This window comes from Copidosoma floridanum, unplaced genomic scaffold, assembly GCF_036245765.1.
Source record: "Copidosoma floridanum isolate Cflo_tuat_1 unplaced genomic scaffold, Cflo_Japanese_pri ptg000011l, whole genome shotgun sequence".
Classification (NCBI taxonomy): domain Eukaryota; kingdom Metazoa; phylum Arthropoda; class Insecta; order Hymenoptera; family Encyrtidae; genus Copidosoma; species Copidosoma floridanum.
This window is the reverse complement of record NW_028321888.1, coordinates 9,020,340-9,037,808: the sequence shown is the minus strand read 5'-3', so window position 1 is coordinate 9,037,808 and position 17,469 is coordinate 9,020,340. Positions and strand designations below refer to the sequence as shown.

The 17,469-nt window shown below is 36.8% G+C and overlaps 1 protein-coding gene across 1 annotated transcript; it reads left to right on the top strand.

Moving 5' to 3' along the window:
• The first annotated feature begins 468 nt into the window (after nucleotides 1–468).
• On the top strand, nucleotides 469–16,347 carry LOC149375169 (uncharacterized). The gene is made up of 4 exons (XM_089590109.1): nucleotides 469–1,460; nucleotides 6,000–6,314; nucleotides 6,405–6,598; nucleotides 16,154–16,347. The coding sequence occupies exons 1-4, from the start codon at nucleotides 469–471 to the stop codon at nucleotides 16,345–16,347; spliced, it is 1,695 nt and encodes a 564-aa protein (XP_089446235.1).
• The last annotated feature ends 1,122 nt before the right edge of the window (nucleotides 16,348–17,469 follow it).

The window sequence follows — 17,469 nt, the reverse complement described above, 5'->3', positions numbered from 1 at the left end:
TCCGATGTATATTTCCACGCTGTTTGTCCAAATTGCAATGCCTATGTCGGAGAGTTCAAGAACATTCGACATGTTACGGAGTGCTCAAATTGTATGTATACTTTAAACGTGGCTCATTCTAGTAATCCCACTTTTTTTGTCATGATTAATCCATCCACACAAATCTCTGATTTGATTAATATACACGAAGATTATTACGATACTGTTTTAAAAAATCAAGGCCACGAAAGGGGATACATGAAAGATGTCTATGATGGTAACGAATATCGTAAATTCGTCAGTTCTCTGCCAGTAAATGAGAAACAACAGTATGTTACCGCTATGATAAATACTGACGGTGCACCCATATTTAGATCATCGGCATGTTCAACATGGCCACTGTTCTTAAAGCTTAATGAATTACCACCACAAGAGCGAATGGACAATCACATTATGATGGGATTGTGGTTCAATAAAAATAAGCCGGACATGTTGATTTTTCTAAATGAAGCTGTAAGACTATACAAAGCGATAACAAAGCACGGCATACAATGCGTGGTGAAAGGTGAAAATCGTACTGTCAAACTGCATATAGTGTCATGCTGCACAGACTCTGTAGCTCGTGCCCCTATACAGGGAATTAAGCAGTTCAATGGGGAATACGGATGCAATTGGTGCTTGCATCGTGGTGAGTACGCAGCGGGAAGCATGAGATATCCATACGTAGATCCACCCCCAGAACCTAGAAATCATGACAGTATGGTACGTATTATGTTAGAAGACACAAGTCTAGCTCCTCTAGGAATAAAATATCCATCACCATTTATCAATTTACCATCATTTAATCTCGTATCTGGCTTTTTGGTTGACTATCTACACAACTGCTTAGAAGGCGTAGCTCCACAATTTACATCGTACTATTTGCAGAATAAGAGTAAGGAAGATATCGAACAACTAGATGTATTGATGAAAAATATTGCTGCACCACAGCAAGCACAACGATTATGCCGACCTCTAAGCTGTAGGAGCGATTGGAAGGCAAGGGAATGGGAAAACTTTATTTTGTATTATAGTGTACCAATTTTATCCAAAATCTTGACAAAAAGGCAATTAGATCATTGGACTCTATTTGTCACAAGTCTGTATATTTTACTGAAAAACAAAATTTCAATCAAGGAACTAGACTTTGCTGATGAATGCCTTCATACATTTGTCATGCAATCTCAAGAATTGTATGGGATCACGGCAATGACTTTTAATTTACATCAGTGTTTGCATATAGCTGAGTCTGTTTTAAATTGGGGTCCAGTCTGGACAAACTCTACCTTCAATTTTGAGTCTGCAAACTATGATGTGTTAAGGGCTATTAAGTGTGCAAAAGGTGTTACCCATCAGATTGTTAGGTTCGTGAATATGATACACTATATTAGACTTTGTTCAACCCATACTGAGTTTTATACCAGACATCTCTCAGGTGCAGCGTACATTGCAGCCTTAATTATTAAGAATTTTGCATATATCTGTTACTCATGGTTCATAATTTCAAACAATAACTGTATACTACGAGCGCTTGAAAATTAATGATAGAGCAGATAACATGTATGAAATTTTGTTTCAAATTTACTTCTACCAACTCTGTTCGACAAAATTTCATCTTACTAATATATGAAGCAGAAGCGCTAAAACCGTTGTAATCGCTAACCGCGAAAACTACTAAACCGATTTTGTTGAAATTCTGCACACTGATTCGTGATACTTCCTAGATGGTTTTAGTATAGTTTTTATCGTAAAAAATTTAATAACAATAGCAATAAATGAGCTCAAAGTTTTGCAAAAATATGCCAGCTTTTCACTTTAGTTCAGTAAAATCCGCTAGGTGGCGTCGACATAAAATCGAAGCTACCTGCAACATAATTAAATAAGTGTGGTAATAATAGGCTGGAGCGTCACCATAGTGTTGTAGTCGAGCTTCGGCAACTCAACGAGCTGTGTTGGGAATGCTAATTATAGTCTTGCAGCTGGGTATCCCGGTTACGAACGACACTCTTCTCTAAGGGAGAAGGGACCTAGATGTCCATTCACCCTGAATCTCGACGAGTGCGATCAAAAAAAAAAAAATTAATTCCAACCGATTCCGTCTCTGCCACAATACCAGGAGACATATCTAGCCAAAGTACAATCTGCTCCAACTCATCAGAGTTGTGAGGGAGCTCCACCATCCCACCTGGTGCAGTTAGAGAATTTGTGGCTACAAATGTAAGCAAGGGAAGAAAACAGCTCTGAGCTCTGAGGGGCACGGGCAGCCACAACGGCTACCTTCTTGGTCGTCGCGTCCCCAATGCGCTTACCCACATGTTCCCGTCTAACGATGAGCGGTTGGTTATCCGGGGAACGACCCGAGACGAGATATTCGTTGGTCAGCAGCGTACCTCCCTCTATCACAGTCTCCGTATATCGAGACTCCCAGGGTAAGAATCAAGCAACCGTAGCCAGCTCTTCATCATCAGGAATAAGAATAGCCTGGAAGTTTCACCACTGGCGCTTTTTAGGGCCATTATAAGTATTTACGTTCCGTACTTAACCATCAATTTCATCGGTTCTTTTTAGCATCCACCTAAGTGTTAACTACCTTGCCAACAAATACATTTTTATTACCATTTCCAGAAGCGATTCGTCGACTAAAAGACTATATTAAATAAAGACGGGCACTAGTAAACCAAGTAAGCTATTCACTAGCAGACGTCACCTGCGGAGTTGTTCTTTGCAAGGCTGGAAAACCCGGTGACCGACGACCCTATATTACCCTCTCGACTCCAAGCATTCAACCAGGAATCACTGATCCTCTCCAAAGTCTGCGTTGGGCAAACCTATAACAGCTATGTAGGAAAAAAAACTTGAGCCCACGGGACAGCCTCCACTGGACAAGTATCACTAACCAATCTCCCCATCTAAGATCATCAAAAAACTGAATCTGCAAAATAAAAAAGGTGCTTTAGACACCAACGTCTTCGACGTTATACCGGGAGACGTTGGGAAAGAGCACTACAACTAGCCCCAAAGCTTCGGACTTAGTAATTTTTATCCCGATCAGTCTGGGTCTTCAACAGCAAGCCAGAAAAGATCACCCTGAGGTATCCAGGCAGTCACAATTGCTGTTAACTGCAGTCAAGAAAGAGTTAACTTAAGAAGCTCACCGGTCTTTTTGAGGGCCATCAGACGTCTACCTTGCCAACAAATATATTAGAACTTAACAAAGTTGACAGAAAACATACTTTAGGGGTCACACAAATTTTAAGCATGCCAAAAGTCGCATGAGGGTGAATCGGAAGAAAAACTTCAAGTGTATCTAATAAATACAATTTTACTTAGGCGTCAAGAAACTGACGCAGAAAATTTTACGAGATTGAAACAGCAGCGTCAAAATTAACAACTAAAGAGTCCATTACGTGAAAGATCAGCTTTTCATTGTACCCTCACAGCAATCTCTGAAATCTTTAAAGATCCTACTTCAGATTTTTAAATAAGTAGAAAATGTTTTTGTGTTTTTGTGGCAATAAAAATGTAGGGTTTAAGGTCCAGGACTTTGTTGCTCTGGTAATAAAGTTGTGAGATATAAGAAAACAAATCAGGGGGGATAAATGGGTCATGGGACCCACGGTATGAACGAAGTTCTTTGAACATGACGAGTATAAAAACACAATTTCTCAAGTAACAAGGGGGTCGCCAGACCCATTGAAAGAACGAAGCTCTATAAACGTTAATACTGCATTCATGTAGTTCACTAAACAAAAACTTGAAAAACGAATAAAAAAATAAAATAAAAAAAATAGTTCAGTACTCACGATGGTTGAACTTCGTGAGTACTGTATTTATGCACGACGTTCTCACGAAGTTCAACCATCGTGAGTACTGAACTATTTTTTTTATTTTATTTTTTTATTCGTTTTTCAAGTTTTTGTTTAGTGAACTACATGAATGCAGTATTAACGTTTATAGAGCTTCGTTCTTTCAATGGGTCTGGCGACCCCCTTGTTACCTGAGAAATTGTGTTTTTATACTCGTCATGTTCAAAGAACTTCGTTCTTACCGTGGGCCCCATGACCTATTTATCCCCCCTGATTTGTTGTTGTTTTTTTTTATTTTTTTATTATTTTTTTTTTTTTCTTAATTTCTTGTTTTATTTATTGTTTTTTTCATTTCTTGTTTTATTTTTTTTCATATTTCATTTTATTACATTTTTTTTCATTTTTTTGTATTTCCTTTATTTAATTTCTTTCTTATTTTCATATTTAATCTTTTTTTTTTTCATTCCCTTTTTTTTCATATATCATTTTTTTTTTTCATATTTAATTTCATTACTTTTTTTTCATTCTTTTGTATTTCCTTTATTTCTTTTTTTTATATTTTTCTATTTATATTCATTCTTTTGTTTTTTCTTTTTTTTCATTTCTTTTTTCATATTTCATTTCATTATTTTTTAATATATTATTTTATTTGTTCAAATTTAATTTAATTTCATTATTTCTTTTTTTCATATTTCATTTTTTCATATTTCGTTTCTTTTTTTTCCATATTTAATTTCATTACCTTTTTTCATTTATAACAGTAATTATTAGCATTACTGTAATGCAAAAAAAACCTCAGGTTTAATGAAAATACAAATATTTAATGCGTAATAACGCGCCTTATTATATTTAATCTACATAACCATATTTATGCTAATTAAATTTTTTTTTTTTTTTTTTTTTTTTTAGATGTATTATTTAGAAAACAAATACACAATTTATAAAACAAATTCATAATTGAATGTATTATCAGTGAATACATTTAAAAATGGAATCTTATAGTTACGAATTACACGATAAGTACAAGAAACCGACTTCTATAATCGGCAGCGCTCGTAGCAGAGTGGGTAAGGTACAGGACTCACATGCAGATGGTCGAGGGTTCAAATCTCTGTATTGGAAAAGGTTTTTTTTTTTTTTTTTTTTTTTTTTAGAATTGTAAAAGAAAAAAAAATTCCAAGTGAAAGAAAAATTACTGTGGGGAAATAAAATTAAAATTTGTTAAAAAATTAATTGCTTGGGAGTGTGAGGTGGAATGGTGGGTAAAGGTATGCAGAAGAGTAACATGGCACGGTTGACAAATGTACATATATAGTTAGGAGAGGGGAAGTGTGTAGAGAACACTTGGTGAGGGGGGACGGGGTGAGGGGAAAAACTTGAGAGGAAGAGATTTCTGATTCAAAAAAAAAAAAATCTGTCGGTTTTAAAATTCCAGCCCCCCGAGTAACGCGACATAAAGAACTTCGTTCTAAAAAAATTTTTTTTTTAATTCAAATTTTTGGGGGTTTAAAATTTTAACAGCTTTAAAAAATAGCCGTTTTCGTGAATTACACGGGAGAAACTGTAAATGAACGGCTTCTTATGGCCACCGATTATTTTATGGCATAAAGAACGCACGGTACTTTTCAGCATAATAATTTTTTTGAATTTTTACACCTCATTATTTAACCAAATAAACTATATGGATTCCGAAAAAATATGTTTCTAATAAGAAGATTTTTGTTCTTAGATGTATCAGGAATATGTGTAAAATTTCTAACTGAAAATGTTTCACATTACATGTCAACACACTACGGTGTTTTATTTAGTAAGTCTCGGGCGAAGCCGAGACGGGGGGCTGCTAGTTATACATACAAAACCAACACATTTAAACAACTAAATAAAAATGATTCATTTACTTGTAATGAATAATAATGTACTCTAGTACCGCACTTAACGTTTCACCAGAAATTCCATGTGAGAAAGTTATGTGAGAAAATTACATGAGAAAATCTCATGAGAAATCTGTGTGAGATTATGGCATGGGAACTCACGTGAGAACTCACGTGAGATCTCACATGAGTTCTCACGTGATAATACTTAGTAGGGGTACGTATACTACATAATAACAACTATTGTTTTATTTACATTTTTACATTTTCTTCGATATTATTATACATATTTTTATTTATACAGTTACAGTAATGTCAAGAGTAAGGGTATCAATGTAATTGTCAAACCCAAGGGTGTGAAATCCGATGGGAAACGAAAATTTACAACCAACCATGGGTTGCAGATATTGCAGGCACTCTATAAAGATCTGGGGACTGCACCTGACAGTAATTCCGTTGTAATGGAAAGTTTCATGGCTCAGTTTTTCCAAAGCATATGCTCTGGCCCTTTATACCAGAACCTAGAACAGATCAAGTTTTACCTGAACATCGTGGAAGAGAGTATGAGCAATGTGGCTGACTGTAAAGATAGCGTTGTTAAAGCCTTACATCAACACGTGTGAGTAAATTACATGTAAAACTTGATTAACATATAAAAAAATTATTATATACCTATAATAAGCGATAACAAATAACTTTTTTATTACAGATTAATGTCGGAACAAGTTTTTACCATCATTAAACGAAAACATGACAATGAAACAGTCAAGAGTTTATGCAAGTCTTATAGAATAGATGAATTCGAGCCTGGTAAGGTGCAGGAAACCATGGACGACTATACAAGGTTAAAGAACGCCACAGAAACAGCAACTGGCAAGGGATATGATAGCCTTAATATAAAGAGTAATGACCCTCTCTGGACGGCTATTACATCATTGAAGGAGATCTTTAAATTGATTGATGATGATGATGTTAAGACGGGATTAAAAAAAACAATATCCATAAGTAAAATTAAAAATGCAGATGGCATAGCTAATAGGTAGCGGGACACGAAGTTTGGCGTTACACCTCTTCCACGCTTTAAATCAACACCAAAAAATTTGTTGAGTTTAGTCTCAATTGTCATGTCCAACCACACCCTTGACCAAGGCTTCTTTGTTCTTCTAATAGTAAAATCCACGATTTTCGTACAAATAAAATTCACTTTATGGTATTACTTCTTGTTATTTTTCGGCGTCTTGTAGACATATTTGGTCACATATAGCGTACGAAAAGTGTCCAGTCACGTGAAAAAGCGGCAGCATTGCCCAAACAGTTTCTAGATGCAGTTTAAAATCACCTAAACGCTCTGCTTCAAGAATTTGTAAGTCTACTGTGACGAGTTTGAAATACTGAATCCACAATTTAGAGGTTAGTCCTTCTTGATCGAAACTAATAATATTTAAAATTACTAAATTTGTTAAACGTTGCACGGTCTCATCATATTGCACTTTGCGATCGTTGCTCGTGAATCTTCTATGTAGGTATTTAAATCGGGAAATCCACTTGAACTTTCAACGCGTGTTTTATTTCAAATCATCTCGAAAATTGCAAAAAAATGTTTAGTATCAGCATCAGTGATAGAAATACTTTTGCATTTATGCATACCGATAGTAGTAAAAGTTAAAATATGAGCTCTGAGTGCGCAAGCAAAAGCATGTCCAGATATAAGGTATTTCACAGACTGAGGGGTATAAATGGTAGACCAGAGTTCTTGTAATTCAGAACCATCCATGGTAAAGCCAATCGATCCGAAGTGTTACATCAATATATAGAATCCACCTAAACATACTACGACTTCCCTTTCTTTGAGTATAACCCCGGTTAATTAGTGGTGGTAACAATCGGCTAAGAATATTATCTGTACCGAGGAAACTCTAAGATTAGGAACCAACACATAAACAATGTTAGTGTTTATATGTTGGAGGGCGGGTTCGTTGCCCTGTGTAAAAGAGCGCAGTAGCTTGGATTGCCGATTATATAAAATATTTAAAATAATTATTAGCAAGCTTCAAAATTTATCTGTTGAATAATCAATTAATTCCTGCACAATATACAGCAATTGTTTTTTGATTATTACTTTATTGAATTCTCATCGTTCCCTGAATATTTCCTTAAGTTAATTAATTAAATGTCTTTTTTAACTTATTTATTATCTTTTTAAATCTAATATCTTTTTTAATTGATTCCTGCCCTTTTTTGGGTACAGTCAATATTCTCAGTTCATATAAACAATTTGTTGCGTGTGAATACAGCCGATCCCACATGGATTGCCTGGTTCAAATTCAAAATGAATGAGATATAGATATAGGGGGCTTGCTACGGTATAGAGGGTTAGGTTAAATTAAAATGTAAAAAAAAATAATACAAAAAATAGTGATCAAAAAAAAAAATAAATAGAATTATAAGGATGAAATCAAACTTAACGACAAAAGCCGTTCAACGAATAAAGAAAAAATTATTTTAAAAAAATGGCCTAATTAAGTAAGTAAATTTAATTGTTCAAAATGGACTGTATTTCTTTGATTTTCTTCTTTTTTTTTTTATGAGGAGCAAATGACTCCGGGAGCCGGATACAGGTTGAGGAGACAAGGAAAATATAGAAGAGATGCGGAGAGAGAACGACGAATATCGTTCCTCTGTAATAGAGCATGCACGAGATAAATGTTCAAAGTTCACTATGCTTTATTATGAAAAAAAACAAAACACTCGATTTGAGTTGAGAAGTCTTCGCGAATAATTACAGTTAACAATAGAAAAGATCGCACTAACGAAGTTCATTAAATTGAATTGAACGAGGAGTACAAATCACCGTGACTGATACATAAGGTGACGAGAATTTATGGCGACTAAAGTAAAGTACGCCTATATGAGGCACAACACTAAAGGCAACTGGACTGCACTGTGCGAGCGACGAGGGCGAACTGCTGTCGCTACCGCCTCTAGGCTTATTCTTACCTCTCCTGCAAGACTCACTCGAGCACTCATTGGCTAACGCTGACATCAGTTGATACGAGTGTCTCGAACACCGTGAGGCGCGTGCGCCGCACCATATCAATCCTGAACATTAATAAATTATGATACTGAATTTATTACTAGGAAATGTCAATGGAGCAATTAAAGGGGGAGGAAGGTTAACACAATTAATAACGACTAATTAATGGAAAAAAGCCTATGGCATAAAAAACCCAGATTTATTTTAAAAAAAACGAACCAGAATGAATACAATTGAAGAAATAAAATTAAACTAATTATACCATTAACAATAGGAACAACAATAAACGTGTGTTGAGTTGGTATGTGAATGTGCGAGGGTGTGCGGGAGGACCTGGTGGTGACGACTCCCAGTGTGTGTGAATTCAAGGCGAATGAGGGAGGAGTGATCTCCTCTGCAAACCGGCGGGCCCTGCACGGTCGTACGAGTCAGCGCAAGGCTGGTGAAAGCGGGCCGACGCCCGAAAGTCGAAATTAACTACCACCTGCGGCAGCTCAGTAGTGATGTTATGTGAGTGGCGTATTCGGGTGAGGACCCTGATTCCGGAACGAGAAACGGGATTAAACGGATGAGACGTGGCGTGATGACAGCGGGATGACGATATGCACTGAGTATGGTGTAACAGACGTGTGATTGATGTAATAGACGTATGATTGGTGCAGGTAATGGTGTGATTGAATGCAGATGGATGAAGAGAATTTAATTACAAGGATGATGGAGGTGCAAGGTCATGTAAGATGAGGTGCGGACGATGATGAGAGTCGTGGACGTGAGGCGACTAAAGGTCGATTCTACACGAGGATGCGCGAGAAAGATAGATACGTAATGAACAAGGAGGCGATGTGACAGGCGTAGATGTGCGTGGGGTGAGGAGGACAAGCCCGAATGATTGTGATGATTATGACCTTGAATACAGAAAGGAAAGATAGCGCGAGTGAGATGAAAGAGTTGAGGTGGCGGCGAGGACGAGCAAGAGATCGATGGATAAACGATGACCAAATGAGAATGGAAGGTGTAGAGGCACAGAACTAGCACGAGGTGTGCTTAATGAGATATGATGGAGAAGCAAGTCATGAAAGAATGAGATGTAGGTCGAGTTAATGAACGAAAGATGAAGATGAAATAAAACTAAATGAATTATAATAAAAGACTTAGCGTCTCGATGGCGATGTCCTGAGTCCTGGAGCTCGATGACAGCGGCGAAATCTCCTGCTGACGGTGCAGACTGCAAGCGGTAAAAACACTAAGCGTGAAGATGCTTTCAATTCAGCAGGCCAAGCAAGAGAGAGCGTGCAGCCGTGCAAGCGAAAAGCAACTGTCAAGTCCTGAAGTCCCGCCCCTCCCGTCACCGTGCCGATGGGACATGAGCCAATCAGCGACGGAGGCGGGCGCGCGCAAGGCTCCAGGGGAAAATGAGGTGCGTGTGATTCTGGAATTCGGAGCGAAAATGGAATTCGCTCAATTCCATCTCTCGACGGAACACAATTTCATAAATATCTCAACAGCTATTATTCTAGTTTTTATCTTAAACTGTAAAAAAGGAACTCGCAATCAGATTGCCGATTATATACAATACTTAAAAAATAATTTTTATTAAGTTTCAAAATTTATCTGTTGAATAATCAATTAATTCCTGCACCATATACAGCAATTGTTTATTGATTTCTACTTTATTGAATTCTCCTGAATATTCCCTTAATTTAATTAATTTAATAATTTAATATCTTTTTTAACTTATTCAATATTTTTCTAATCTAATATCTTTTTTTATTTTATTCCTGTCCCTTTTTTGGGGTCCAGATAATATTCTCAGTTTATATAAACGATTTCAAATCTCAACAGCTATTATTCTAGTTTTCATCTTAAACTGTAAAAAAGGAACTCGCAATCATACGTGGAAGGAAAGGTTTACTTAAATAGGTACAATCAATTTATTTTAAATTATCTTATATTTATTCAATCATATAATTCTAAGGAAATCGTATCTTAAATTTCTACATGTATTAATTATGTTTGAGTAATCGCGATTATTTACGTTAATAATAAAAAAAGAAAATACATAATATACTCGATAATTTAGAATTTACTTAAAATTTATCCGCCTTTGTTTAATAGAAAATTTTACATAAACGACAATTTGAATTTTCCCTCCTTAATATCTCCGCTTAGACGCGGTAGGTTAGACTAGCACGAATTTTTAGTACTACCACGGAAGGTTAATGCTAGGTAACTACCTATCCTCCTAAGTCACGTAGGGTTAGGTCGTTCTCAGGGCCCTTGGGTGTCTTGAGCACTACTCAAGTCGTCGACCCAGGAACTTCACCTAAGTACGTGATCGCTAACTCTAGTGCCTTGACTACTTGGGGATGCGTCGTCTCCATGCTTAAAGCGGTCGAGCACCGAAAGTCCAAGTAGGAACCGATTAGTGGAAGGGTTACCTATAGGTGGTGTGCAAACTTACTTATCAGCTTTTGACCTTCGTACTTGGTCTCCTTCTCTCACCTTGTGCTCGTCGCGGTAATGTACCGGTGCACGAGAAAGTTCCAGGTCTGGGTGACCGCGGATCTCCGCGTCCCAGGTTCGCTGGAAGAGGACTGCCTTAAATTGCGCGCTGGTGCCTTTTATACTAACGTTGTTTCCTTTTGAGTAGCAGGTTTTGGGTGAACACGCTCTAGCGTTTTCTTAACGTACTAGACACACATTTCCCGCGCGTGGCGTTCAAATTTGAATTTTCAAATAGGAATTTTTTATAAAATGAAATATATGTATATATAAAGAAAACGTGTACCCTTAAATTGTCTATTGGACAGATTTTTTTATTACAAGAAAATATAATAAATAGAAGAATATAAATATAAATGTAAAGCGTATATTATAAATTCTAGGTAATAGAAGTGCCCTCTTGCAATACTTAAACACTTTTTTACTTATTACTTTGCCCTTCGTCTATGATGCTCCACGCTTTATAGTAAAGAGGTTGATCGAAGGTAACAAAGCATGTTTTTGGGTTTAATTTTTGACATTCCTCTGCAGCAAAATAAAGTTCTGTATTAATCGTTATTAAGTCAGATGCAGGCAGGTTAATAGAGGGTTGATATATCACCCGAGATTTTTGATATCCGATATCGTAAGATAGAAGTTTCATGAATCCCTTCCAGCTTGATACACTTGGAATTTTGAAGGTCTTACATCACAGATATGCCCCGTAAGATAAAGGAATTACCGGAGAATTACCAAATATCATGGCTTTTGTCGATTGAAAGTAAAAATTATTTAATGTGTGTGAATTAAAGCTTCCAAAAGGTATGATCGGAATTTTGTTTTGAGATGCTATTATATTTTCTTTAGCAATTAAAAAAAAATTTTTTTTGATCCTCCTTCAAACTGAACAGAATATTTAGATGTATACGCAGCTATGGCACTTAAGCAATAAAACGTTTCATGTCCACATAGAGTATGAATATTGTGATCCATATTATTAAATATGAACTGCCCAAAGGCATCTAGTGAAATACTTTTTTTTTTGGAGGATTCATTACTGTTGACGATTCATACAACTGCACAGTATCATAAGACGAACAAACTCCTAGTTTGTGAAGATCTACAACTTGTTCCTCGTTTTCCTCAATATGTATACTCTGAGGGCTAGGTGTCATCTTGATGAAAATAACCTTAGGCAAAGTAATGTCATAATCGAGTGAATAACTGAGCGCGATCGTTAAAATCGAAATACGCAAGGAAAAGGTTTTTTTAGGCAGGAGAGAAACGTTAAACGTTAGAATGTGACGGTGCCGATCGGAGAGCTACTGAAATATCCAGTGGTGATATGAAAACGGTAGTTTTCACACGTAGATTACTCGCGGCTTTTTCTTAGTGTCAGTCAGTTGACACAAAAGTCGGTGTTCTCACGTAAAAATATCTTCTGTATACCAGCTGTATTGGAAAAATAGTGTACGGTACTTTACAACTTCATCAGCCCTATCGACGTCAAAGCCGATCTACTATGGTGACCGGTGACAGTTGTAGAGCACTTTCTTGAGAAGAGCGCTGTTAACAATCCAAATACAGCAGCGAACGCGATTGATAGAACTTAAATGTACAAGGAGAAAGACTTCATGGGCAGGAGAGTACGTTAGAGTGTACCGATACTGATCGCAGAGTTACTAAAGCATCAAGCGGCGAGATGAAACCATTAATCTGCAAACGTAGAATATTCGCATTTATCAACAGTCAGTTAACTCAAAAATGGGTGTACTTACATTAAAATCCTTTCTGCATACCTGAGTTAAAAAAATAGTCTGTGGTACTATTTAGCTATTATGTCCACCATACGCAATAGGAAGGAATATAGGGAGATCACACAATCAGAAAGTGCGAAACGCTAGTTATCTTGGGGCTACTACACTACCCGGATGTCGATCAAGCTGGTTCAGGAGTTTTTTCAAAGTTTGTATCATTTGTTAAAAAAATTTATACTAGCAGCAGCGTAATTAGTATTTTTTATCGAATAAATTATCCTTATTTAACACGACTCAATTCGTACAATTTAAAGAGAGTATTGTTTCTGATGTACAAGTTTAGAGGTTAGTAATATTTTTGAAGCATAGTAAGTTCCTGTTTGTAGGTAAACTTCACACGAAGATACTCGCTAAAATCTACCTACCTCATTAACAAAGTGGTCAACTTCAATAGAAAAGTAGTTGGTCATTACACGATCGTCGTCGATCAGCTCTGCTACCGATGATTGCAGGTCAACCTAGCTCCGTACAGGAATGAAAATCTTTATAGACGAACAGCACAACTTTAAAAAAATTTTCAGACGATCACTAACTTATAAAACTGATAAAAGAAAGTTGTTCACCGAAAGAATGTTAGAAGCAGATACAATATCAGTAAATTGGATAAGTGCGCACAATTGGAACATAAACTTCTCCTGGAGCCCAGACAGCTAATAATAGTGATCAGCAGCTGCGTTACGTGTTGAGAAAAAAAAAAAGATTGTTTGAATGCAACTGAATAAAGTTGTCGTAAAAGATTTAAAAAATTTTGTGTACTGTTTTTGATAATTAAAAACAAGTTTTTAAGAGCTAAAAAGAAATATACGTTGGCTCAAAAAAAAGTTAATATCCAAGGCAAATATAAAAACTTAAAACGTCACATCGAAACGTTTGAATCTAAAAATTAAAAAATAAAGTATATGTTTCAAGCAAAAAGTCAGAAACCTTCACTCTATTCCGACGCAAGCCAATATTCGAGCGTAAGTGGCCCTTCTCTCATCCCTTTAAGAGCGAGCTGGTCTCCGAAATTCTCCGTTATTTTCCTTCTTTCTTTTTCTCTTAGGTCCCTTTTGTCTTCTGGGGGAATGATCCTCACGGAACTGTTCCATGCGGGGAGGTTAGTTTTTAGTCAGTCGGCACACCGGGTAAATCTGACACTACTGCCAGAATAGTCGAGGTGTCTACGAAGATTTTCTCCTCCTCGCTTTATCAAACAAAAAAAAAACGAAAAAAAACGGAAACCTACAGTTATTCTTATTTTATTTAATAAAATACGCATACGAATCTCATAAAACGGTTGCTCTGTTTTTAATATCGTTTTGTTTAAGGAGAAAAGGTTAAATAACTTGTATTGATAGAAAGCAGTATTATTTTTACTAACATAAAAATAATGGAAGAGTAGAAAATTGTAGTCCTAAAGATATTTTAGATTGAGTTACAAAATAGTTAAATTACGTTAAACGTTCTCATCTACCGAAGAATCGCAAGACTCTACGCATATGGGTTGTTCATTTATTATAAAAGATTATTTATTATTATTTACAGAATACGTTTTTGATACTTAATAGTTATTGTTTTAGTAAAACACGTCTAAAAAATTTTTATTTCAGTCTTAATGCAGTGTAAGGCCATGAAAACCATCGAATTCGGCTGATTTCGTTAGCAAAAAAAAAAAAAAAAAAAAAAATTCCCTCACGTTACTTAAGACTCTACCCAATACATAGAAAAACCTGCAAAACGTTATAAAAATTCATTTCTTGGAGTCTTTTTTTCTAGCGCCAACTTGTAGCTGGATGGCTAGTCCACGTGGTTACGAGAATACATGGAGTAGCATGGTTGCCTAAAGTCAATAATTTTTTTCATTAATATCGAGATGCTTTTTATAATCTGATTATGTTAATTAGAATCTCTGACTTCTCAACTTTACGATTATAATTTTTTCAGCATGAGATTTTGCTTTAATAAGTTGTAAAAAAGATCTATATCACTGTGTTGCTGTACGTGTGAGCTACATTGCATATGTTAGTATTACTGAATATGCTCTATCTCTCTCACACACTTTACAGACACATGCAATGTAGCTCACACGTACAAGCAACAAAGAGACATTTATCTTTTTTAGAACTTATTAAAGCAAAATCTCATGCTGAAAAAAATATCATCGTAAAGTTGTGGAGTTAGAGATTCTCATTGAGATAATCAGACTACTCGCTTTGAGCGCAATTCCGAAATCGCGCCCCCACTGGAGACTTTGAGAACGACTGGTCGTCATTAGAAAAGGTAATTATTATGAAATCGAGCTTCCGACTCCATTTACCAGATGGCCAAACCTTAAATGTCGCTTTTCTACAAGCATGTGGAAATCAATTCATAGTACTGTCCTTTTCTAACCACGGCCAATCGTTCTCAAAGTGCCAAGTGAGGGCGCGATTTCGGAATTGCGCTCAAAGCAAATAATGAAGGATCTTGATGTTTATGAAAAAAATTATTGACTTCAGGCAACCATGCTACTCCGTGTATCTTCGTAACCACACAGACTCACCATATGTCACCTTCCAGCCACAAGTTGGCGCTGGGAGTTTTCGTGCACGGAGCCTATGCACACCACCGTGCATGAGATGGCAGAGGCAGCAGAGCACTGAGGGGAAGCCTGGCTACACTGTAGCTTGGCTGCTCCGCCCCGCCGCTCACTGCTCGTATCTGAAGCATCTTATCTCTCCTTCTCACTTACTTTTACGGAAAGTGCAAAAAATGTTTTACACATTTTTTCTCTTCAGTTTGTGCGTGTTGGAAGTTAAGTAAAACTATATGTCAATAGAAAATTTTTCGCCCTGCGTACCGATATTTTTATCGTATATACTACCGTTTACAAGATATTATGTTAACATAATATATTATTATAGGCATGCCAGACTTAGTTTACTGACCCTCCTCTCAGCCAGTAGCAATATGCGAGAGAGACAGATACCCACGCTCAATTCTGCCTCTTTCTACTCGTGCTTCAGTGCCATGCATAAAAACGAGCAGTCTATACTTCTTATTTATCTGTGGCTGAGAGCGTGACACACGGCCACGGTGTAAGATATACAGGTCCCTTGTAGGCACATGTTGCGGTATCCTTTTATAAACACTCGCCTATATTTCTAGTAAATTTTGCCAGCGCCGTCGTCCGGCAGTGGAGGCAGTTGAGCTTGTGGCCCCTCCATCTCCTGCAGCAGCGGCAGCTCGCAATCGAGCGCCGTGCCATCGTCCAGCAGTCGAGGCAGTTAAGCTTGCAGCCCCACCACTTTCTGAACCAGTGGCAGCTCGCGCTCAAGTGCCACATCAATCAGCAACAATGACACCTCGTAATAGAACAACACGTCGTCATCCTAACCTCGTAGCAGAGGACGCCGAGATTGAAGTCCATTACCTAGCGGCAGCAGCAGTTCGCAATCGAGTCCATCAACGACATCATTTCGCAATGGAGATAGCAGAACAAGATTTTTTCGAAACGAATTCTAATTCGCCTTTAAGCAAAAATGACGTGGATAATTTTGAAAACGAATATTCAGAAATCTCAGATTATGATGAAACTGATACGCGCGAATGTTTTAATGAGCGTCAATTAAACAATCAATGGCACAGTACAGCCAACCCCCCTCAGTCAAGTGGTGAAATGGAAGAAAGATTGGTCAGAGCTATAGAAAACACACTTATGACAATTAAAGATTCTAGTTTACTTTCAAATAATCCTACTTTGGTTAATAGAATGACAGTAAAGCCGTTACCAGTCTTCTCCGGAGATCTGCTTGATTGGGTGAAATTCAAACAAGCGTATATAACCTCTCAAGTGTGCAAAACGATTTTTCCGATGCAGAGGAATGTGCTCAGGCTTTCCAAGGCTTTAAATGGTGAAGCTAGACATGCAACTAAATCACTTTTTGTGGCAGGAGAAAAGGCAGAAGAAATTTTAAAAACTTTGGAAATGATATTCGGTAATTCGAGATTAATTTTAGAAAAAGTAATAAACGATCTAAAAGAACTACCAAAAATTGATTCACGCAAGCAAAATTTGATTGAGGTCGCAACTCATATGAGAAATTCCGTATCAGAGATAAAATCTTTGGGAAAGATAGGAGTTTTGCATAGCTCTGAATTATGAAGCGAAATAATAAAGAAATTGCCAGACTCAATGATGAGTGGTTATATTCGTTATGCCGCCTTCAAAGACCAAGAAAGGCCTGAGCTAGAAAGACTATCAAACTTTCTTTTTAAAGAAGCTGAGATTGTTTTAGCAGCAGGAGTTTTTATGTCTCGCGAATCAAACGCAAAAATTAATGTCATAAACGAAGCTTCGAATCATATTTGAGTCAAATTTATAATAAGAGGCTTGAAAAAATCGTACAAGATTATTTTAATTTGGACGGAATAGGAGTATATGAAAATCGTTTTGATTATAGCGAAAATAAACAAGCTGAATT